Source organism: Canis lupus, chromosome 17, assembly GCF_003254725.2.
Source record: "Canis lupus dingo isolate Sandy chromosome 17, ASM325472v2, whole genome shotgun sequence".
Lineage (NCBI taxonomy): Eukaryota > Metazoa > Chordata > Mammalia > Carnivora > Canidae > Canis > Canis lupus.
Window position 1 is genome coordinate 35,240,768 of NC_064259.1, and position 14,014 is coordinate 35,254,781.

Sequence of the window (14,014 nt, forward strand, 5' to 3'; positions counted from 1 at the left end):
CCATAAGCCACCACATGGGCTAGAAATTGGATAACTGTCTTTTCTCAAGGGCATGCAGAGTTTTAGGTGATTTTCACAATAAACATTATAAGAATTATTTCAGACATACTGCAGACATGGGTCATTGGCTACAAGCTGGTATGAATTCTGCTTTGCCATTTCACCTACTTACCATATGTCTACTCAGGAGGTGGGTATTCAAAGATGAAAGTTTCCTGCTTTCTCCTCCACTGGCGACTTATGTCCTAGTAAGGTAGGACAGCATATAGCAAATAGAAGAACTAAGGCACCATGTGGTGGTTTTCATGAAGAGCATGGGATGACAGAGAGGAAGCAATCCACTGACTGGGAGAAGTGGAGAAGGATTTGCAGGGGATATATTAGAGTTATGTGGGAATAATCAGAGGAGGTGGGTAGCGGCAAATGCAGTGCCTAACATGCCCATGAAGAGCTGGGGCCACATGGTATTCTCGTAGCAGGCCAGCCTCCTGGCTAGAACTCAACTCTGGTGTTGAAAGGCAGGCTGGTGTCGTGTATTCATTTCCTATTGCTGTGTAGCAAATTGCCACAATTTTAGAAGTTTAAAGCAACATCCTTTTATTATCTCATAGTCTATAGGTCAGACGTCCAGCAAGGCATGGCTGGACTCTATGCCCTGAGTCTCAGGTGCCTGATGTAAAGGTGTGGGCAGGGCTGTGTTTCTGGAGGCTGAGGTGGGGAGAATTTGCTTCCAGGTTCATTCAGATTGTGGGCTGAATTCAGTTCCATGCAGTTCTCATCTATCTTAAAGGCAGTAGAATCCTGGCCAGGCACATTGAACCCTTCCTGGACTTTTAATCTCTCACCTCCCCCTCTGCTTTTCTCTGATGCTTTTAAGGGCTCATGTGATTCCATTGGGCCAGGATAATCTCTGTATTTTTTTTAAAGATTTTATTTATTTATTCATGAGAGACACAGAGAGAGAGGCAGAGACACAGGCAGAGGGAGAAGCAGGCTCCATGCAGGGAGCCCCACGTGGGACTCGATCCCGGGTCTCCGGGATCAGGCCTTAGGCTGAAGGCGGCGCTAAACCGCTGAGCCACCCAACCCGCCCATAATCTCTGTATTTTAAGATCAACCGATGAGTGACCTAAATTACATGTTCAAAATCTCTCTTGAGGAGTAAAAGAAACAGATTCACAGTCCCAGGGATCAGGAAGTGGAATCTTTTGGTGGAGGGTAGAAGTGGGGCATGATTCTGCTTGCTTGCTTGTAGTTCTGGAGTTGGACCTTGGAAGCCGTCAATACCTAGCACAGAGTCCTGATGAACCACCATGCTTCCTGCTGGGTGACCAGGGCCAGTCCCAGCCCTGCCAGGCCTCCTCCCTCTCTGGAAAGTGTCAGTGAAGTTGGTTGGTATTGAGCCAGGGACCATCTACCCTGTTGGCCAAGGCTCATGTCAGAATTGGCCTCGAGTATTTTATACGCACTGTTATAATAAATGCATGATCAGCATTTTAAAAAATCAGGAACGGTCTCAGGAAAAATCTACATTTTTGCTTTCTCTGGAAAATCCATCAGTTCTGGCAACCCTGAGTTCCAGGCCAAGCTGGAAATGGGGACCCTGGGGGAAGGGAGGAGGGTCTGCGCCCCTTCTCCAAAGGTATCTGCCTTAGGAGGCTCCACTAGGACGGGGAGGGGAATTCACCGGGGCCTCGCCACGGCCAGCCACTGAGTATATATGTATTAACCCATTTAATTCTTAAACGACTATTTTATTGGTGCTTCCACGGCCGGGGCTTTAAGCCAGGGTGGCCTCCCAACCCGTCGGCGGCCCGCCCGCGCCCCCGCCCCCGCCCCCGCCGCCGGTCCTCCAGCCTCTGGCCCGGCGGCCGGCCCCGCCGTGGTCACGTGAAGGGCCGAGCGCAGCGCCCAGCGCGGGCCTCCGCGGCCCCAGGACAGAGTCCGCCGCGGCCCCGACGCTCGCGCATCCCGGCGCCCCGCGCCGCCGCCCAGATGCCCGGGGCCGGCCGAGCCGCGGGGGTGCGCCGCCTGCGCCCGCAGCGCCCCGAGGAGCCGCCCGCCCGGGAGGTAAGCGGGAGCCCCAAGCGCGGGCGGCGCGCGCCGACGGCAGGGTCTCCAGCCCCGGGACCCCGCGCTAGGTCGGCGCGGGCTGCGGGGGCGCAGGGCGCGGGGCGCGGGGCGCAGGGACGAGACCGCCCGCCGGGCCGAGTCCGTCCTCCGGGCCGCGGGAGCCCTGGCGCCGGGCCGCTCCGCTGGGAAGCGCGCAGGCGGCGGGAGCTCTCGGCATCCGCGCCCCGGGGTGCCCCGGGCCGCAGCCCTGCGCGCCGGAGTCCGTAGGCCGAGCTGAACCCGCGCCCCCGGCCCGCGTCGGGGCTCCCGTGCCAAGACAGCGCGCGCCCCTGCGCTTCCCGGGTGCGGGTGGCCCGTGCTCGCCGCACTGTGCTCCATGGCGGCAGAAAAACATCCGAGGGTCCCCTTGCAGGAAACGCCCGGGAAGAAGGCTGCAGGATGTGGGGCTGGGAGTTGCTGATGCAGCCCCGGCTCTTCTGATCCCCGCGGGACGAAGGCGTTGGGCTCAGCTCTGCACTTTGGAAGACGTGGAGCTTCCCAGCAAACCATTCCTGGGCTGTTCCTCTCACTGAATAAGAAAACTCAAGAGTGCTGAGGGAGCCAGAACTCCAGTCCTTGGAGCCCCAGCTCTGATCCAGAAAAATCCTAACTGTGAATTACAGGATGAGGGGGCCCATTACCTGGTGGAGCCTCTGGTGTGCCCAGCTGTAAGGTGGAGATGACAGGTCACATCCCCTTAGAGGAGTCTGAGGCCCTGTCAGGCCCAGGGCACAGTGCCTGGCACACAGTGTAATGACAGCCAGGCTTCAGGCGGCTGGGAACGTTCATGTGTGCCTCATTTCCTTCGGGTTGTGCAAGCGTGTGGGAGGTGAAGGGTGCCTTACTCCCCTCTTCCTCTCCTTCTTGAGCTGGCTTCTTCAGCTCTGGCCTTTCTGGTATCGCTCCTGCCTCTTCTCGGAGGGCTCCCTGTAGCCTGCTGGCTCCTTGTGTAGAGTTGAAAAGCCCTGCCCGGTGCATTGGCCTCCCTCTTTGGCCTGCTGGTCTCTCAAAGAGGCCTGGCCACTTCCAACAGGCGAATTCTACTGTGTCTCCTTAGGGGAGAGGAAAGCAGGTCATGGAGAGAGAGGAGGGGAAGGATTCTTGGTCTCTAGCTCTGACCCAACCCAGGCTGTGCTCTCTTCGTACTGCACAGCCACGGACCTGTGATCACCAGAGTGTTCTGTGACAAGAACATCTTTTTAGATTGAGATTGTCACTGTCCTCCTTCTGTGTAATGTTTCTTTGTCTAAATAAGAGAAGAATGTAAGAAACTAATAATAACTTGAGACCTCAAAAAATGCAAGAAGGGTTGAAAATAGCCCAGAGTCTTGATTAAGTCCTGGGTGAGGCTTTTGGCTTAATGCACGCCTGCAGGAATCACATACTTATGTCTCAACATCTTTCAAAGACTGCTCCCAGGCGGGCAGGCATAAAAAGTGAGGAGCCTGGTACCAACTGGTAATTCTAGCAGAATCCCCCATTTTCTGAGATAACTGTGATGATTGAGTCATTGAGCCAAGCAAGGCTCTGACCTGAGACACTTGGTAGCTACCATGACATGGTTAGTTTGGGTCACTTAATAAAAAACTACCTAGTCATCTGAAATGCATATCCACCCTTTCCTTTCAAGCAGTTTTTTAGAACCTTTTTTCTGCCTGGTGTTTCTTTGGGAAGATTCTAAGATGGCAATCCACTCCATTGACCAACACTTTCAGCTTTGAAATTGAAATAACCCAATGCTAGTGATTCTCAGCCTTACTGTTCTTTAGAATTCCCTGGAGAGTTTTGAGAAATGTATCTGGGTTTGGGCCCTACCCCAGAGATTCTGATTTAATTGGTCTGAGTGTGGCCTGGGTAACAGTAACCTTAAAGCTACCAAGTATTGAAAGTGCAGCAGAGGCTGAGAGCCCATGTCCTGTATGCTGTTACTTTGTGATCTATATGTGATTACCTCTTGATATTTCTGTGCTTCTCTTTGAATGTTCTTATTCTTAAAACTTTTCATTCAAGTCTTAGATTACCTGTCTTCAGGCTCTTGGTCTCCTAGTGTTCCCTTATAGTGATTTGCAGAGAAGTTTTTTGCAAGAGGAAAATGGAGTAACCAGGAAGGCTTGGGAGAGTATTAGTTAAATCAGGTAGTCAGGGACACCTCAGTGGCTGAGCATCTATCTGCCTTTGGCTCAGGTCGTGATTCCAAGGTTCTGGGATGGAGTCCTGATTTGGGCTCCTGGCGGGCAGCCTGCTTCTCCCTCTGCCTATGTCTCTGCCTCTCTCTGTCTCTAATTAATAAATAAATTTTAAAAATCAGGTGGTCATAAGCTGAAGTGCCCACAGGGGCCAGGGAGGGGCATAAAACCAGTGGCCTAGGTGAGAATGACTCAGCTGGAGAGGAAAGTGGGGCTTGTGGTGACATAGAGGGCATGTCTTTTGCCTGAAGAAGACCTTGGTTATCCACCTCCAGTTGGTTATAGCTACAGGGGCTATCATAGATTGCAAAAATGGCCACAGACTCTTCCCATCCTGGCTACAACCTCATTTGCAATGAGCCTTTGCAATTCTTTACATCAGGAGATGGAGTCAATTTCTCTAGCCCATGAGACTTGCTTTGGCCAGTGGGACGTTAGCCAATGTGACACAAGCAGAGACATGAAAAATACTCGAGCATTGGTGCTTACTCTCCTGATGCTTCTTGGAACCCTTTGACCACCAGCATCTGGAAGAGCCCTGGCTAGCCCGCTGCATGGTACACATGGCCAAGACATGTGAGTGCGGCTGTCCTAGGCCATCTCCTCCAGATGACCACACAGATCAGTTACGTTGGCCTAGACCAGAAGGACTGCTTGGCTGACCCACAGAATTTGAAAAAATAATGAGTGTTTATTCAGGTGACCTGAATATCAGGGTGGGTAGCAAAAGCATATTGAAACAGAACTCAGCATTGCCAGATGTTATGACCTTTCAAAGAGAAACCAGAAGTTTCACATTTTTGTGTAAGCTCCAGTTTTTTAAAAAATTTGTATTAGTAGCCAGCATCCATAAAGCACTCTCAGGGCCAAACAAAACACATCTTTAGGCTGCCCTTGGCCTGCAGGTTGTTGGTCTCTCTGCACAGAGGGACATGAGGTGTTCATACTAACAGCTAACTGCCACCTGTTCTTTCACTGTCTCACCATGACTGCTATGCCCCAGCTTACCCTTAGCAGCTAGCTGGTTTTTTTTTTTTTTTTTTTTTTATGTAAAATGCCCACAGTATACTTTATAACTCCAGCTTCTTTTGGCAGTCTTTCCTTTTGGATTTGGAAGCTGCTGGTATTGCCAGTCTTCACGGAGGAAGTGAGATTTGATGTGGGCCCCCAATGAAGGAAAGTTCTAGAAAGGGTACTCCAGGTTTTAGGTGAGCAAGAGATCAGGCATGGAAGTGGGGTTGGCGGTGGGACAGTGGACAATGCATGCACTAGTTTTGGCTGGAGAAGAGGCTACGGAGGGAAATAAGGGAGACAAAGTTGGAGAGAGGGGAGATCGTGGAGTCCCTCAATGCCAAGCCAGGAGTTTTACATTTGATTCTTCAGGCACTCCTGGCAAAGAGAAGTCACTAGAAGCTTTTGAATGGAGGTTGCGTGGGAAAGCAGGGATCAGCTCCATTCCAGGCATCAGTGTGCCCATAACCAGTGGGGGGAAGGAAGGGAGGCAGGATGACATGGACTGAAGATATACTGCTAGAGGGAAAAACTGAGATGGGAGAGAATATTCCTTAACATTTATGGTAACTTCTTTTTACCTTAGCTTATGGTTAGTTAGGTTAATTTTCTTTTATATCGAAACAAAACACACTGGCTTTTTTTCAAAGCCCTTCTATTCACAACTTTGTCAAGGTTCTTGTCTGACTTAAAGGTGTCTGGAGCTTCCCATTGTTTGTTCCTACACTGGGGGCTTTGGGGAGGAACTTCCTAGCTCACTACTAAGGCTTCTGGAAATGATCATTCCCTCCCCTTAAGCTGTGCTTAAGGAATTCTAAGTTATTCACCTTTCCTCAGAATGAAGTTTCCCAGGATTGAGCAGGTTGGAGGAGAAAAACCCAAAAATCTTAACTACATTTTCCAATCTTGGGGAGAGGAAAGAAAATGTCACAGTTAGAAGAGGAGAGAAGGAAAATCCAGAGAAGTCAGTTATTGCCCTAGTGCCATGAGAATACAAAGCATACAAGAAGCTGGGCAGCCCAGGTGGCTCAGCGGTTTAGCGTGATCCTGGAGACCCGGGATCAAGTCCCATGTTGGGCTCCCTGCATAGAGCCTGCTTCTCCCTCTGCCTGTGTCTCTGCCTCTTTCTCTCTCTCTCTCTCTCTCTCTGATGAATAAATAAATAAAATATTTGAAAAACAAAAAACAAGGCAGCCCGGGTGGCTCAGCGGTTTAGTGCTGCCTTCAGCCCAGGACGTGATCCTGGAGACCTGGGATCGAGTCTCACGTCAGGCTCCCTGCATGGGGCCTGCTTCCTCCTCTGCCTATGACTCTGCCTGTGTGTGTGTGTGTGTGTGTGTGTGTGTGTGTGTGTCTCATGAATAAATAAATAAAATCTTTAAAAAAATAAAAAAATAAAAACAAAAAACAAAGCATACAAGAAGCAGTAGCAAAAAGGACATATTGAGACCAGTGATTATCCATCTTACCTGCATGTTGGGAACTTCACAGATTCATCCTGGGTCTCACTTCCTTGAGGTTCTGATGCAGTTGGTCTGGGCAACGGGATCTTTTGGAACAAAGCTTTGGAGGTGGTGGTATGTGCTGTGGGAGTTCAGAACTGCTACCCAGGCAGACATTGGTGCCTCCTCAGGGCCAGGGCAACTATTTTGAGGTGCAAAGCCATCTATAAGCTACATCTGGGGGAATACTGCTTTTCAGTCTTTGCTTGTTTTCATGGTAAGACATAGGCAGTGGTTCGCATGGAAACTTGAAGTATGCAGTTTTGAAACAGCATGTCTAACACAGCCACATTCTTGAGTTGGATGAAAATGATTTGTTTTATGGGAAGATCCAAATGGCCTTAGTACTAGTGAGAAAGCTCATTACAGTAAGTTTGCTTGTTGAGAGAACTTCTTCCCATGCAAAGAGGGGCAGGCGCCTTAGAAGTTGCAAACAAATAGGATGGAGAGAGGGAAGAAAGTAGAGGCAGAAGACAGAGCAGATGAGATTTTAAAAGAGACAGGTGTCAAAAATGGAATAGCTAAGAATGGGAAAGCTCGGAAGCATTGCAAAGGTATTGCTGTGGTTGAAAATATCAGCATATTTGAACATAACAGGCATGAGTTCAGATGGCAAGGAGGGAGTTGAAAGAGGTGCCATGGTGCTTATATCATTCAGTTTGGGGAGCCTGGTGATGTCTGAGGTGATGTCCTAACCCCCAGGGTGTGGCTCGCCGAGGAATTGCTGGTGAGCAATTTTTAAAAATTAGTGTGCGTTCATTAAAAAAAAAAAAAAAGCTCTTGTTGATACTAGCCATTTTCTACCTAAAACATTTCTAAGTATATCCTGGTGAACTCTACTGTTCCTCAGTGTTTGGGATGTTCAATGGAAAAATACTTGCTATTAATAGATTGCCTACTGAAATATTTTTTAAATATGTAAAAGAAAAATGTGTGACAAGTGTTTAACACATTTATAGGGTGCCTCTTAGTTTTTAAAGATTTTATTTATTTATTTATTTATTTATTTGGAGCACAAGCAAGGAGGAGGGGTAGAGGGAGAGGGGGAATCTCAAGCAGACTCTGCACTGAGTGCAGAGCCCAATGAGGGGCTCCATCCCATGATCCTGAGACTGTGACCTGAGCCAAACTCAAGAGTCAGATGCTTAAACAAATGAGTCACCCAGGTGCCCTAGTGCTTCTTAGTTTTTAATAATCTGCCTTTAAGGATTGTTATACCAGCTCTGAGATGGCATATAACTCAAGAGGTGATGGGTTCATTCTTACAACAGTTAATTCATCTTTGAGATTGTTGCTCCACATCTATTTTTAATCAAAATGTTTATTTTTCTTTTTTGGCCAATTTTTAACAGTTTTATTGAACTATAATTGATATAAACTACACTTATTTAAAGTGTGCAGTTTGATGAGTCTTGGTATATGAGTAAACTTGTGATATTAATACCACACTCAAGGTAATGGACATATCTGTCACACCTACAAGTTTTCTTATGGCTGTTTCCAGCCCATCCCTTTTCCCATCCCCTTCTCCCTGTCCCCAGGCAACTTATCTGGTTTCTGCCACTATAGATTAGTTTGCATATACTAGGGTTTTATATACTCACATATAGTAGGTACTTTTGGCGGGGGACAGGAGTTAGCTTCTTTCACTCAGCAAAATTATTTTGAGATTCATCCATTTGGTTGTGTTTATCAGTAATTCATTCCCTTTTATTGCTGAGTAAGCTTTCATAGTACACGTACACCACATTTGTTTATCCATACACCTCTTTGTGGACCTTTGCTTCTGGTTTTTGACTACTAAGCTGCTATGAACATTTGTTTACATCTTTGGAATGATGTTCTAACATAAGCCACATTTTTGGATTGGATGTAAAGTCTTCGTATAGACCTATGCTTTCTTTCTCTCTCTTTGGTAAATACTTGGGAACTGGAATGGCCAAGAAGCCACCAAACTGTTTTCCAAAGTAAATGCACCATTGTCCAATCCTACCAACAATGTGTGAGAGTTCTAGTTGCTTCACAACCTTGGCAACACTTGGTGTGGTCAGTCTTTAGTTTTAGTCATTGTACTCAATGTGAAGTGGTATCTCATTGTGGTTTAAATATGTATTTCCCTAATGACTAATGATATTGAGCATCTTTTCATGTGCTTATATGCCATGTAAACATTATCTTGAGTGAAAGATCTGTTAAAAGACATGTCTTAGTAATTAACTGATGTTTGTGATTTTTAATGCAATATAATTTACTTTTTAAAGTGTTGCAATATGAAATAAATTTAGGAAATGCAGTTCTACTGTGTCTACAAGTATGTATTTTTTATTTTAAATTTTAAAAATGATTTTATTTACTTATTTATGGGAGACACAGAGAGAAAGAGGCCTAGACATAGACAGAGGGAGAAGCAGGCTCTCTGTGGGGAACCCGATGCGGAACTTGATCCCCGGGGATCAAGACCTGAGCCAAAGGTCGATGCTCAACCACTGAGCCACCCAGGTGCCCCTACAAATATGTATTTTTATATATTTGTATAAAGTTTCGAATCCTTTGACCTGTCTGAATACTAGATGTGTTTGCAAAATTGACTTGCTTGAGCAGCGATGGATTTCCATTCCAACTCAGACAGGAAGATGGTCTATGTTTTGAGGAGGTAACTCCAGTAATTGAATAGATAATCAGATTGTTCTCTCCTGAAGTACATAGGATGGTCTAAATAGCTAGTCTGTGTGTGTGTGTGGTTTTTTAAATCTTATTTATACAGAATCAGAAATGTGAGTCATCACAAATGGGGCTCAACTGTACTGGTCATGAGGAGATGTAAAGTCAGATCTCAAGATGCTCCTTTGGCTGATTGAATATTATAAATCATTTTCAACTCTATGAATGTTGGTGAGAAGCAAGAAAACATGATGCTCATGTACCATTTAGAGTTATATCAAAGCTGTAACTTTGGGGGGAACAATTTGGTAGTATCTATCAAAATAAAAAATGCAAATACCTTTCATTCACAAGTTCAACTCAATCCCACAAAAACATTCATATGGCATAAAGATATGCATGTGTGTAATATGTATTTTTAAATATTCAATGTAATTGTGTTCAAAATAGGAAAAAAAAGGGAGCCACTGCTACAAAGGAACAAGCATTTGTTAAAAAAGTATGGGGTAGGTGTATATGTACTGTCATGAAAAAAAATGTCCAGAATATATTGTATCATACGAAGACAATTTTATTATTTTTAAATTATGTGTATGTATAGAGTGGGGTCATACCTTAAGAAGAAGTTAGCTTCAAAAGTCATCAAGCAAGGCAATAATGCATGTGTCAAAATTACCCTTGAAAAACAGTCTAATCAGGCAGCCCTGGTGGCGCAGTGGTTTAGCGCCGCCTGCAGCCTGGGGTGTGATCCTGGAGACCCGGGATGGAGTCCCACGTCGGGCTCCCTGCATGAAGCCTGCTTCTCCCTCTGCCTGTGTCTCTGCCTCTCTGTGTGTGTGTGTCTCTATGAATAAAAAAAACGAAAACAAAAACAAAAAACTAATCACCCATCAAGTACCCTAAATATAACTTTGTGTTTCTATATATGGGCGTGTGTAGCTCTATATATGTTTGTATGAATATACCATTTAAGCACATGTATACTATTTGGTGCTTTCTTGTTTTCATTTCTTCCTCTGAGAGCCTATGTTTGAATTCAAGAACGTTAAGCATGCCTGTGTCCAGCCTCACTGCAGGGTTCCAGTGCCTGATTACCTCTGGCAAGAGTGGGATGGGAGGGAGATGGGGGTCGAGTTTCTTTTTGTACTTACATATGAAAAAGGGAAGTGTCCTTTCCTATTCTGACTAATAGTCTCTCCTTACTTTCTCCCACGGAGGACGAGGACCTTCTCTTAGCAGCTGCCTATGTTTCTGATGCCCAGTACAACAGAAATGTTCCATTTGAAACATCTCCTCGGGCCATCAGGTAATTAAAGTGTTAAACTGTCACATAGAGCAAACTGTCCTTTACTACTTGAAGTGAAACCCAAAGCAAACTGTCCTTTACTTCTTGAAGTGAAACCCAAACAGAAGACAGAAGACGTTGTCTACACAAACATTTTGAGAGGTCTCTAGGGTATGGCACATAGATTTGGATAGAATCCTAAAATTTAATGTTTGTTTTTTTAAGTTATAAGAGCATGGTGCCTCACACACAGAAAAGCATTCAATAAATACATTAAAGACAGATAAATGAGTAAATGAGAACATCCAGAACAGGAGATAGGACATCCAAAGTAAAACACATATCATCTTTTCCTCTTAGACATGGTTTGTCCTCTTAGAGCCATCTAAATGAAAAGCTTTATTCTTTTTTATTTTCTGTTCCCTTGGGACGTAATCCATACATTTGTTCTTTTCATGAGAATTGCACCTTTTCTCTCTCACCCCTAAAGGTTGAACTAAGAGCAAAGATTTGGCTCAAAATAAAAGAAAACATTTCTTATCATTAGGGCTCAGCTCCAGTGCCTCCAAAAGCAATGAACGCTTCATTCCTGGAAGCTTTGAGCAGTTTGGGGGAACTGTCCCCCACCCCCAGGAAGAGAACTGTGTGACTTCGAGATCTCTCTGAGTCTATCATGTTGAGATGGGATGATGCACATTTTAAAATTGGTTAGGCTACCATGCCGCATAATGATAGGTCACTTTAACTGGGGGTTTGCTCTGTACTGGTCACTGTTCAAAGTCCTCTAAAAGTATTCTCTTATTATTGTCACAATCACCATAAGGAAGGTACTAATCCTAGCTCGAGACTGTTAAGAGACTGTGCTATGAGAGATGATAATATGTTGATTTTTTTCTGTTAGTGTTTTGTAATGTGTGTTCAATGCAGCACTGTCCCTTGCTCCCTAGAATTTAAAGGAAATGTGGCCAGAGCCATAGTTTGTATTTTATCTACCAAGTCTTCGTGGGAAGTTTGAATGCTGTTCAATTCCTGCTCCTTGTTTATAAACATCTTTATTCTTTTCGTCTTCAGACTTTACTATTTTTATAACCACTGGACAATGCAAGTGGCCATCTACTTCTTTATTTGTGTAGACCTTTCTCTCGCCCTGTTTGAAGAACCTGCGCTGTTTCCACTGCCTTTCTTGGTAAGCATTAAGAACAAAATGGCGACCCAGACTTTGCCATTGCTGAGCTGGGTCCCATTCCTCTTCATCCCCCCTTCCCGCCCCGATTCCAATAAATATGAGCATGGTTTTATTTTTATTGCTGGGGATTGGAATAATTCTCCCTACCCATTGAGCTGATGCTTCAGTCATAGGGCATTTTCAAAGGAGTAGAAGTTAAATTGGATAGACATATGATATTTTCTATTTTTAAAGAATTTTATTTAAATTTTTAAAAAAGGGGGAGGTGGAGCAGCAGGCAGAGGGAGAAGGAGAAGCAGACTCCCTGCTGAGCAGGGAGCCCAGCATGGGGCTCGATCCCAGGACTCTGGGATCATGACCTGAGCTGAAGGCAAACAGTTAACCGACTGAACTACCCAGGGGCCCCAGACAAATTATATTTCAAAACATATCTATTAAGTGGCAAGTAGATAATGTCATGATATGGTAGAATATGCAACTTCTTGTGCTTGTCACATTTCCAGCTTTTTTCATAGTCCTAAATCACTAGAGTATTTATTGGTGGTTAGTAGCTGATCACATATGATTTTGAGTAATACATCAAATTAACCAACTATTCTAAATCAGTCTAAGTGATAAATTGATGATCTACTCATGTTAATTCCCGACTTGGTGCTGTCCTGCCTCTGAGAGTAGTTATAACAGAGACAGAAGGACTTGTAAAGCCCAGAATATTTACTGTCTGGTCCTTTAACAGATAAAGTTCATTGACATCTAGCCCTAAAGAGCAGGCTTTTATTGCCTCCCATGATTCTGTGGGTAACTGGGCCTAAGTGGGCAGATTTTCTGTTCATCTGTTATTAGCTGGGGTGGTGGATAACTGGAAGCTCTGTTGATTGCAGGCAGCTGACAGGTGCTGCTGGCCATCAGCTGGGAGCTTGCCTGGGTAGAGTGGTGGCCCAGAGTGACCTGCTCTCTTTTGCACAGCTGCTGCATGTGGCTTAGGCTTCTCTTGACAGTGGGGGGGTGGGGGAGTGGGTAGTGGGGAATCCAAGAAGGAGCATTGTGGTCTACAAGCACTCTGAGCTCAGGCAGCCCAAAGCTGTGCATAACCACTAACAAACAGAAGGGTGAGGCCTCGGCAAGAGAGGCAAGGGGCTGAGAAGACAACCCCAGGGAAGGCTCATTGAGTCCAGAGTGGGCCTTGCTAGGGAAGGACTGACTGAGTCTGCATCACACTTACTGATGTTCTTGTTGGCTAAAGCCTCTCAGATACTGGAGTCCCGAGTCACCACGGGAGGACCATCACCCAGAGGGCTGAAAACTGGAAGCATGATTCATGCAGGGCCACCAAAGTGATGGTGTAACCCACTTCCGTATGATTAAGATGCCACAATTGATGGAATCTCTGAATAGAAAACTTGTAGCCCAGTGACTATCAAACACAGAGTTGGACAAAGTGGAGCTGTACTGACCCAGAGTCTGCCCCTTTCTTCCTGTCCCTTAGGGAATCCATTCCTCCAGCCCTCACCCCAGACCTTCTGTCTTCCCAGTCTCTGCCAGATTGCCCTTTCCCTATCTCTTCCTGCTGTGCCACCCTCCTCTCCCCATGATGGAGATAAGTGCCCTGGCTAGGGAGGACTTACTGCCTCAAGGCAATCACAAGACAGCATGGGCTGCGGTTACAGGCTGCCCATCTGGCTGGCTGTAGGGATTTTGGAGCTGGTGTCCCATAACCTATGGAGGAGACAGTGAGGACTTGACACTGGGGCTCAGTGGCCTCTGTTGTTTGCTCTAACCAACCACACACATAGGCAGAGGGCAGCAGTGGCAGAGATGGCTAAGAACGACCCATATTTCAAATCCCATCTTTGGGGAGTACTATAGTATTAGAAAAGCTGAATGTCTAGATGCCTACTCTAAATATGAGCATGGGGATTGGAGAGCACAGAACATGGCTGTTTCTATCTTCCCTGGCCTCCCTTTTTCTGGGGAAATGCTTTCTGAGTCCCTTGCCTACTGATTAAGCCCCTCCCAGGAAGCCCTGCCTGTTGGGTCATGGGATTCATGGCTCAAGGGCAGGTTTCCTTTT

The 14,014-nt window shown here is 45.9% G+C and overlaps 1 protein-coding gene across 2 annotated transcripts in view; it reads left to right on the plus strand.

Moving 5' to 3' along the window:
- Positions 1–1,947: 1,947 nt before the first annotated feature.
- LOC112664422 (uncharacterized) overlaps positions 1,948–14,014 on the plus strand; it is a 39,887-nt gene continuing 27,820 nt past the window's right edge. Inside the window, exons 1-3 of one of the 2 annotated variants that reach the window (XM_025453980.3) lie at positions 1,948–2,070; positions 10,690–10,778; positions 11,829–11,943. In XM_025453980.3, coding sequence (XP_025309765.1) covers positions 1,996–2,070; positions 10,690–10,778; positions 11,829–11,943 — 279 coding nt within the window. In that variant the 5' untranslated portion in view covers positions 1,948–1,995. The remainder of the gene's footprint in view (positions 2,071–10,689; positions 10,779–11,828; positions 11,944–14,014) is intronic. The other variant, XM_025453981.3, reaches the window with a different exon arrangement.